The sequence below is a fragment of the Sinocyclocheilus anshuiensis genome, unplaced genomic scaffold (assembly GCF_001515605.1).
Source record: "Sinocyclocheilus anshuiensis isolate Anshui unplaced genomic scaffold, SAMN03320099.WGS_v1.1 scaffold510, whole genome shotgun sequence".
Lineage (NCBI taxonomy): Eukaryota > Metazoa > Chordata > Actinopteri > Cypriniformes > Cyprinidae > Sinocyclocheilus > Sinocyclocheilus anshuiensis.
Window position 1 is genome coordinate 784,823 of NW_015542360.1, and position 9,902 is coordinate 794,724.

At 38.3% G+C, this 9,902-nt stretch overlaps 1 protein-coding gene across 1 annotated transcript in view; it reads left to right on the forward strand.

Moving 5' to 3' along the window:
* The window catches only part of LOC107691880 (poly(rC)-binding protein 4-like), a 67,517-nt gene extending 64,372 nt beyond the window's left edge, over window positions 1-3,145 (forward strand). The window contains exons 13-14 of the mRNA XM_016490709.1: window positions 609-778; window positions 2,392-3,145. Coding sequence (XP_016346195.1) covers window positions 609-778; window positions 2,392-2,740 — 519 coding nt within the window. The 3' untranslated portion in view covers window positions 2,741-3,145. The remainder of the gene's footprint in view (window positions 1-608; window positions 779-2,391) is intronic.
* The last annotated feature ends 6,757 nt before the right edge of the window (window positions 3,146-9,902 follow it).

Genomic DNA, 9,902 nt, shown 5'->3' on the forward strand with positions numbered 1-9,902 from the left:
GATGCTTGTTACAGAGACAATGCCATGCACAGACACAGTCATTTTAGGCCCAGATGAACAAACACAGCAAACCAGCACCTCAAAGTCAACCATGATGACATGCACACAAAGAGAGATTGAAGTGTTTGTCAAGGAACGCATTAGATACAGGCATGAGAGTGCAAATACTGTCCCTGAAATCAATAGTCACTTGGGCAGTAGGACCAAGTGTATGCCATGTTTATGCATTTCTGGATTGCAGTTGACCAAGCTCCAGGAAAATGATCCTGATGTGGAATCTGAGCGACACAGTTTTAGTTTTCTTTAAACTGGCTAGGCTCTCATAATGTTTATGTTGCAATATGTACCATGACCATTGGTGTCCTATCCTGGTCCCTGAGGACCACTGTCCTGCTGAGTTTAACTCCAACCCAAATTAAACACACTTGAACCAGCTAGTCAAGGTCTTCAGGATTTCTAGAAACCTCCAGGCAGGTGTAAGGAAATGTATGGACTTTGGCCCTCCAGAGGCTGGATTAGACACCCCTGTCTTAGAGGGAAATAGTGCCAATGAATAGCTGTTTATATATAATATTTATTAAACTGATTGGTCTTTTATTTCCCCACAGCTGATTGGTTCAATAATCGGCAGACAGGGTACAAAAATCAACGAGATCCGCCAGGTGTCAGGGGCTCAGATCAAGATCGGCAGTCAACTGGACAGCACTAGTGACCGACACGTCACCATCACAGGCTCCCCAATCAGCATCAACTTGGCCCAGTATCTAATCACATCCTGGTAAGCACTGGAAGCCATTCCATCATAACAGAACCAGGGTGTTTGAACTTGACCACTCCATGTGTTTATGTGGCATAATTTACACCATAATGCTGTAGAGCACCCTGAAGTAGGAGACCCTGACAAAACCTCTGGAATTTGCAATCAGGGGTCTTTTCAGTCCATAGTTTGCTGGCCAAAAGAAGCAGTCTTGAGCAAAAGCATTGCACAACTACAAAGCAAGGAGATGTGGTAGGAAGACGCCAGGCTGAGGGATTCATTGGCCAAGTTTCAAGCCAGAAGCTTGTTAGAGCTTAAAGGCAGAGTATTTTGGCTGCCTCATAGACAGACTGTAATTTTCTCCCACGAGATCTATGTGGTTGCAATTTGATCAAATGTTGTGTCAGGCAAGAAAGCAGTAAATTCCTGACAGCTCAGTTCCTCAGCGAAGACTTCTCCATCAGTGCTGGGGCTAAATTTAATTTGCTAATGTAACAAAATTAATAGTTTTGTTCTTTACCCAGGCTTATAAAAATTCTTCTAAATGAGTGAATGAGTGAGAGAATGAGTAAATTCATTCTCCAAATGAGTGGCTTCTTTATTTATTCCCGCATTTCTGTACTAGCTAGAAAAGAAATTAAGATTTCTATCAGATGCAGTGTCGTGTGCAAAATAATATATTAATTCTTCTAGCATATTATGACTCAGCAGGTTGACGAGAGCAATAATTGGGTCCTGAATGAAATATTTATGCTTGTCTCAGGTGTGTTCAACAAGCAGACCGGTGCAGAATGTCAAACTCACTCTGAGAAGCCCCTCATTATTTTATTTGAAATATGTTACTCAGGCATCCTGCATGGAAAAATTACTATGTTGATTTTGGGAAAGCTTTTGTTGTTTTGTTCCTGTCTTAATATTATTGATTTTAGTGGTTTCCCATCAGTTGAATTCATATCAGTTTGGTTTTGGACAAGTGACGGCAACACACGCCGATCCCAGAGCAACCGAAGGCACTCTAGCGTCAGAATACTTCCTTAATGAGTCAGCTCCATCAAGCCATTAAAAATCAAACATGATTGTTCATGTCCTGGATGAAGTCTGGAGACGTCACCCCCAATCATTGTCACTCTCGAAGAATACTTCCTCCGAGACAGATTGCATCAGAGCGTTCTGCATATTGAACACACCCCATACTTGATAATGTCCTGAGAAATCAGTTATGCGCCCTCGAAATATACGTTAATGGCAGAGCACATTTGATTACATGCATTTGTCAAGATGGTACTCAGTGCAAATGCATCTTTTTGACGACTTTATAAAAGATAAAGGAAATGCTACTGAAATTGAAATCATTTTGTTTCTTTTCCCAAAGCCCCTACCCAAGCCATCACCCTGAATTAAACAGCTCCTTTCCCATGAGTGCCAAGGTCCCCCCTCAAATAATCTGTTGCAACCACCAGCAAAACACACCTCTCTTATGATTTTTTGTTTCTGATTTTGATTCTTTTTTTATTTCTCTCAATTTTTGTTTAACATGTCTTTTATTTAACCTTCTAACCCTTCTCCATCCGGCTCCCCTCCCTTGTCCCTCCACCCTCCTCTCCTCCACCTCCTTCCTTCCCTCCCTCGTACAGTTTAGAGACCGCCAAATCCACTGCCCAGTCCTCCTCCATGTCGACCCCTGTAGACCTCAACATGAGCTTCACCCAGAGTGCTCCCCATGCATCGTCCTCTGCCGCAGCCCTGGCAGCGATGGGCGGCCTGCCCCATGCTCCAATCTTGGGCGCCCCCTATACCCTTCCCCTCTCCAGCCTCCTGGGAATCAAATCCGTCCCCTTCCTGACACTCTCGGCCCCTGCTGCCACAGCTGCTGCCGCCGCCGCCGCTGCCCCCACCCACGGCACCTTGGCCTCCTACACCGCCAAGATCTCCTCCGCCAACGGCATTAAGAAACCAGAGCGACAGAAGTTTTCGCCCTACTGAAGAGGAACTACTGAGTACCTCCTTTGTTTCCGAGAGAGGAATACTTTGAGGGTTCTTCTCTTCTAGCCTGATGTAGCGGTGTAGAAACAGACAGTACCAACTTATTTTCTTTTTGGTTTAGTAGCTTGTCCTGAAATAACTGTAGGAAAATAATGGCATACATTTTAATTATTACTTTTTTTTGGCTGAGGTAGCCGCTAAAGCCATAGACTATTCCTAATCTCCCTTTTCCCCCGAAATCTTTTCACACGTTTATTGTCTGCTCTTATTTATTGATAATAACGAAATATTCCCGCAAAGAGTTTATAACGTAGAACACTGTTGACTGATGCTAATCTCTTATGTATCAGCTTTTATACAATGATGTCTGTGAATGCTTCTGTATACAACTTCCTGATTTTTTTTAGAAATCTTTAAATGATGTATTAAAACAAAATATGAAAAAAAAGGAAATGTTTTTAAAAATGACAACAGATCTAAACCTTGCTTTTGTGTTACATTTTGTGTTCGCATTCGTTCTGAAATGTTATTTATTTTATTTATTGTGCGGAGTGTTTCTTCTACAGTCAATGTTTGTTTTCTGTAACTGTTTTCTGTAATTTTTTTTAATTTCTTCCATTGATCATGGTTGCATACATCCTGAAAAAGACACACGTCTAAGTAACCACGAACAAAATAGTTAAGTAGTACGTTTCTTTACTTTCTATGGGAAGTGTATGGTGCCACGGTGAATTCTGGTGTGATTAAATATCCAAATACGAAACAGCTAGCAAATTAATTTCAAAACTTTGGCTAGCCATGGCAGTATATGGAAAATATAATTTCAGGGGGTTTCTTTCACCATTTCTAATGGCATAAAATGACTACTATGCATGGTGACTGCCCTTGTCGGAAACTAATGCTGCATGTTGACTTGGCCCCTCACACTAGCGAAGATAGCTAACACCTAGGTCTCTGTCGATGGCGTTAAAAATAGGCAGTGTTGCAGAAGAGCAATATTGGTTTGAAAATACTAAAATATACACATATAGCAGACCTACACATAAACATGCTTCAAGTGTAGCTACAGTAATCATTATGCTCGATCACAGAGTATATTACGTGGACTGACTTTTTGTTTGTTTTTTTTTCTTTTTGTTTTTTTTTAAATATAAATAATCACACTTATTTTTCTAAACCTAGAGTCCTAAAAATGTAATGTGACCACTCACACGATTCATTCACTTGGTAGATGTAGTGTAACCTTGACTCGTGTTTGTCATTTTTTTTCTTTAGCGTAATTTTTTGTTTTGTTTAGATCTTCTCAAACGTCTTTCCCACACTCATTTGCATGAATTTAACTTGGCGTCTATGCAAAACATCTCGGGGGCGGTTCAGCGAGGTATCCTATGTCATGCTTCATAGATGGCCCTAAATAAACCACCGTTGGGAAAGGGCTATCGGCAAAGGCAGAACCCAAGTCAAGGACAATGATGCTCTCAAATTTATGAACCATGCTATGTATAATATATATACATAAATATATATGTTCTATTATATCCATATTTCCCATTCCAAAGCCTAACACATAACCACCGTTTCACACACTATACGACACAGTGTGACTATGATAAACACTGTCACACTTCACCGCGATAATTCCACGATAGCCGGACATGGTTCGAAAACTGTTCAGATGCTTGAATTATCCGAGGTCTGGTTTTTGGATTCACATGAGGTTTCGTTTGTCAGCCTTGGCATAATTGCAACTCTTGTTTTAGTTTTATTCATCAATGCCATATAAATGAATAAAAACAATACTGTATTAACGTAATCCAGTCTCTTTTGTTCTTTCTCAGATGCGTGAAATGAAACAACATTAACATTATTAGCTGAGTGTGAATGCTGTGACAATGATTAACAATTCAGTCTTTTTTTTTTTAAATAGGAAGTTTAGACCTGTAAAAGTGTTTGAACTTAACACCTCAAATAAACAAGCAATTCAAACTTAGCCCTAAGGTACAATGTGTGCTTTATTAAAGCAATAATCCACTCAAGGCCATTATATTGCAGTGATTTTATCATGGGTAAGGGGTGTTGATAAGGTTAGGCATGACACAAAGCCCCTTAACTATGGTAAAATCAGTGTGCTTTATGACCTCCAGTGCGATGTTGCTTGCATAAAATGGCACCAACAGTAATATAAGACAAGCAATATTCATTTTCTTTACAGTAATTTTCTTCAAAATCTAATTTGTGAGTTGAAGCTTGCCAAATTTTGATTCAAAGCAAAAAAATACTGACATAATTGAATCAGACTTTAGACAGAGATATGAAACTTATTGCTTATTACTTATTGCTTATAAGTATAAAACTAGCCTATATAAGTTTAAGGTCAACATGAAATAGAAATTCACCCTGTCTATTTTCAAGATGCATCTTACAGATACTTTTGCATTTGCAATTTTTAATCAAAATGTTATAACTTGATCTTCCAGTGAAACGGCAGACTTCTCTCTGGTGACATATGTTGGACTTCTCCAATTACTTTGTCCACTTAAACTCTGCCCCTTTATTAAAATTGACTGCAAGCTTGCATTTACATCCTATTCAGATTGCATTTTCCCCTTTCTGACAATTTATTAAACTTACATCACAATATGTTTATGTATGTCACATCGTCACTTCTGTTACATAGCAACTTCCACAAAAAAAATAGTAGTTCGAGACTGACTCGATTACATCATCTGGAATGTGTGATGAAATTGTACAGTCACTACTGAACTCTTCTGATGCAACTTCTGTTTCTGAAGAAAGTAAACATTTTTTGGCATGTTTAAAGAGACAGTTCACCCAAAAATGCCAATTTTGTCACTATTTACTCAGCCTAATGTCGTTCCAAACCCGTAAGAATTTATTTCTTCTGTTAAACACAAGATATTTTGAAGAATGCTGGTAACCAAACCGTTTCTGGTAGCCTTTGACTTCCACAGTATGTTTTCCATATTAAGGAAGTCGATGGCTACCAGCAGATTTTTGGTTTCCAACATTCTTCAAAATATATTTTCAGTGTTCAACAGAACAAAGAACTCTCCCTTTAATAGCCGTTGAAATGCTTCACCAGACCCATATACCATCACTAATCTCACGCTACATCTGTCATGAAAGGTCAATATGCTTACGTTAAAAATGGAATCTTCGAATCAGCTTTTCTCTGCATTCATTATGCAGTCTTAATACCAACACACAGTCATTAGAAGATTTGCCTGTTCTGTCAACATCGACGTTACGTTTTTACAAGGTTAGCATCCTCTCAAAAGCTAATTAAAAAGCCATCGCGCAGTGGGATGTTAAAATAAGCAGTCTAAGATAAGACATCCCACTTTTGTTTGAACAAGTCTCTGTTGTGTCACTCAGTGCAGACGGTGTATTTTCATTTCTGGGGAAAAGACCCTTGAGACTAGTACAGCTGAATCTCAATAGTGATAGCCAAAATTCATGTGTATAATAAACAAACTCCGCTATAATAACATGCTGACACATCAGCCGCCCTTTCTATCTTACTAACCTGGGCCGAGAGTGCCGCCCATGGCGCTTTGCCATCACGCCACCAAATGCAACGACGCCAGAGATGAAAGCAGTGTATGAATAAAGCTTACACCTCGCAGCAGCTGCTCAAACGCAAACAAATTCTTACAGGCGGGGTTTTCAGTCCCGAACGGGTGGGGGTGTGCGTAATGACAGCCTAAACACAGTCTACATCTCTCACAAAGGAGCTCGCCGATGCCCACACGCGACAATCCGTGACATCTTGCGCAAAAAAACTAAACAAGTTTGGTGTCCTCTATTGATGTGGACTGTCCACGGCCTGAGACGGATACTTTACAAGAGTAATTATGCAACGATAACCTCCTACACCCAGCGAGTGGAATAATAATTGCAATTTACTAACAATTAAAGACAATCCGGAGACAAAGCAGCTGGAAACGGAAGCTGGTAATTATATGGTGATGGCCATTTGGCTGTGGTGGGAGCTGAACACCAGTTGGCTTGGCATGGGAATAAAAGCACATGCTCTGTGCCATGTGCTTGGGGTAAAACAACATCAAATTGGAATTGAATTCAGAGGAAAGTGAAATTCATCTCACTCCATTAAACAGAAACTAGAGTGTATTTTTAGCCTATAGCTATTCAGAATTATTTAGGGCCACTGTGACCTTCCCCAGAGGCAATGCGAAAGCCTGTAAAATATTTTGAATGTAATAAGAAAGATGGAGAAAGAGAAAATTGCAAGTTCATCTCTTATTAGCAGGCCAAACAAAACATCCAGGTTCCATCACGATAAACGTCTTGAGATGATAGATTATTTTCCCTATACACCTTGGCCTGGATTTGCCCTTGGCAGTGTTGTTATAGTATTAATAATATAGTATTTAGAATTAGGTTTTATTTTTATGTTTGCAGTTTTCATTTTACTTTTAGCTTGTTTTATTTGAAGTTTTATGTGCTTTTGTGTGTGTGTGTGTGTGTGTGTGTGTGTGTGTGTGTGTGTCTCAATATATTTATTTCATTTTTTATTTTAGTAGCTTAAGTATTTCATTTGTTTATTTCAGTTTCAGTATTTTAATTTAAGGTTTTCATCTGATATCTATTTCAGTTTTATTTCAGTTAACTTTGAATTTGTTTTAAGTTAACAACAACTTGTGACAACAGCCCTTCATTATCAAGTTAGCAAGTCTTTTCTTAAAAAAGGCACGTCTACCAACTTGTTGGCCTATACTCTTATATTTTAAAAGCGAAGTGTGTAATTTCTGTACCACCAGAATTGAACTGCAAAAAATAATGACCACTCCCCTCATCTTAGATTGGCCAGGCAAACAAGCAGCCCCGCCCATATTGTAATTAATATTCAACGAATCTGACAGTTTAAGTAATGAGCTGCCAAAAACGTAAACTTACTGATGAAAGATGCAAACAAGAAAACTCATCTTATATAAAAACATGCATATTCAGAATTTGCACAATGTTTTAGGCCTAATTATACAACTTTTATGACAAAAAAACAATCAAGTGTAGACGAACACCTTATTGTCAGACGCGATCGTTTCTATTGACACCCCTGATGAAATAGCAAAACTGTCACATGGTTCTGTGATTGTAATTTACTTGACGTCCTTCACATTTGAGTGACCTTTTGCCTTCAATACTACACACACACAGCCATTCATTTGTCCAAGGCCAGGGCAAGAGGCATCATGGGATACACAATTACAAGTCATTCTCCATGAGGACGAGGTCTGGCTTGAGGTTCAATGCAAAATTAAAGGTTTGTATAATAGGCTGTATTTCTCAAGATCAAAAAAGAAGATCAAAGGCAATGAATGTGGATTATTAATTTATTTTCTGGTGACCTGTTAATGAGTTGAGTGTATTTTTGCAGTGTGCTAATGTGATTAAACAGGTACGCAGAGCACACAGTTCGAATCTGGAGTAAAGAGGAAAGGGGGATTTATATGGCAAACCAATTATTTAATATGTTTGAAGAACGTTTTCATTTCCAGTGTTTGCAATAATTCTTAATATGTTTGACAAGTAAACATTTCATAAACACCAAAGCTACTTTCTCAATAAAGATGAGTCATTCCTGTTTAGATTTCAGCTAAATAAGCTGTCTTTGATATGACCCTTTAGGCAAAACAGTATTTTACATAACTTCAAAGTTGGGATGGAAAATACATACATACTACATGCATACATGAATGAAAATAAATGAATATATCTATTTTGTAAATGCATATTATAAGTCTTACTGCAAACGAATCATCCATGTATGTTAATTTTTTCACTTTTTTTTACCTTTGGATGTTCAATCCAAAATTCATGTTCAATTCCCACATTTCAAAATTCAATCAACAGCCGATTGACAGAACCAAGTCTCCACCCAGTTTTTAAATTGAATTTAATTGAATTTAATTTAGTGTAGTTTAGTTGATTTTTTTTCTTCTTCAATAATACATTGAACTCACAATACAGGGAAATAATTAATTAATAGAAATTACTGGAAATTCTATTTATTTATTTTTATTTCTTGTCTTGTAAACTTATTAAACAAATAAAACCACTATGAGTGCATTGCTGTAAATGTGATTTTTACAAACTGTAAAACACAATGATGTTTTTACAAACTGTTTTAACTAAAACTAAAAACATAACAATGTTGTTACTTAAACTTTAACTGAAATAAAATATATATGTAAAACAAACATACAAATAAAAAATATTATCAGATAGTCACCAAGACAGTGATGTACCAAAGCAACTAAAACAAATAAAAATGAACGAAAAATAATAATAATACTTGTACATATATATATATATATATATATAAATACAAAAAATAAAGACTTCACTGGAGACCTTCAACTATATTCAGCCCCTAATTCTTGTTTCAACAGGAAATACTATACATGTTCAAGTGAATGCAGTTATAACTGATTGTTCCCCCTGCTAACTATTATATGGATGGACGCGGCGTCACAAAAGGCGCGTGGGTTGGTTTTTAGTCCCTGTAATTACGTGTCTATGAGAGTGAGTCACACCGGCAGATCTGAAACTTACACAGCAATCCTACAATCAGCCACAATGAGGGTTTTCAGCGCAGACAATCTAATGCCAGAGGTCTGCGTGTTAAGTGATTAAACATTCGTCTCGTGAGAGGAGTCGGTCCCTCGCGCTCATTCACGACGGTCCGTTGAGCACACAGCCCATTCATCAAGCCATTCATACACACATCATGTACAAACTGCCTTCCCATTCACTATATGCAAAACAAACTGTGAAAGCCCCACTGAATGACCTGCTTATCAACACAACCCTTCTGAAGGACTGAAGCTTCCTTTCGGGGGCTGAATGACATTTCTTAATAGTGATCCTCAATCCAATAGCATCAAACTCCTCATCGTGTGTCAAAGGCCTCTGAAGTTTCCTCCCTCGGCGTCCCAGAGGGCCATGCGTGCCCTGATGGTTCAGGAGGACAATCAGAATACGGGATCAATCGGGCTGAAACAGGAGGAGGTGAAGCACCTGGACACTCGTTGCCATCTGTTAGCCTGGAGCCGCTCATCTGGAGGGGAAAACAGCAGAGCAACTTTAAAAAAAAAAAACTATATATATATATATATAT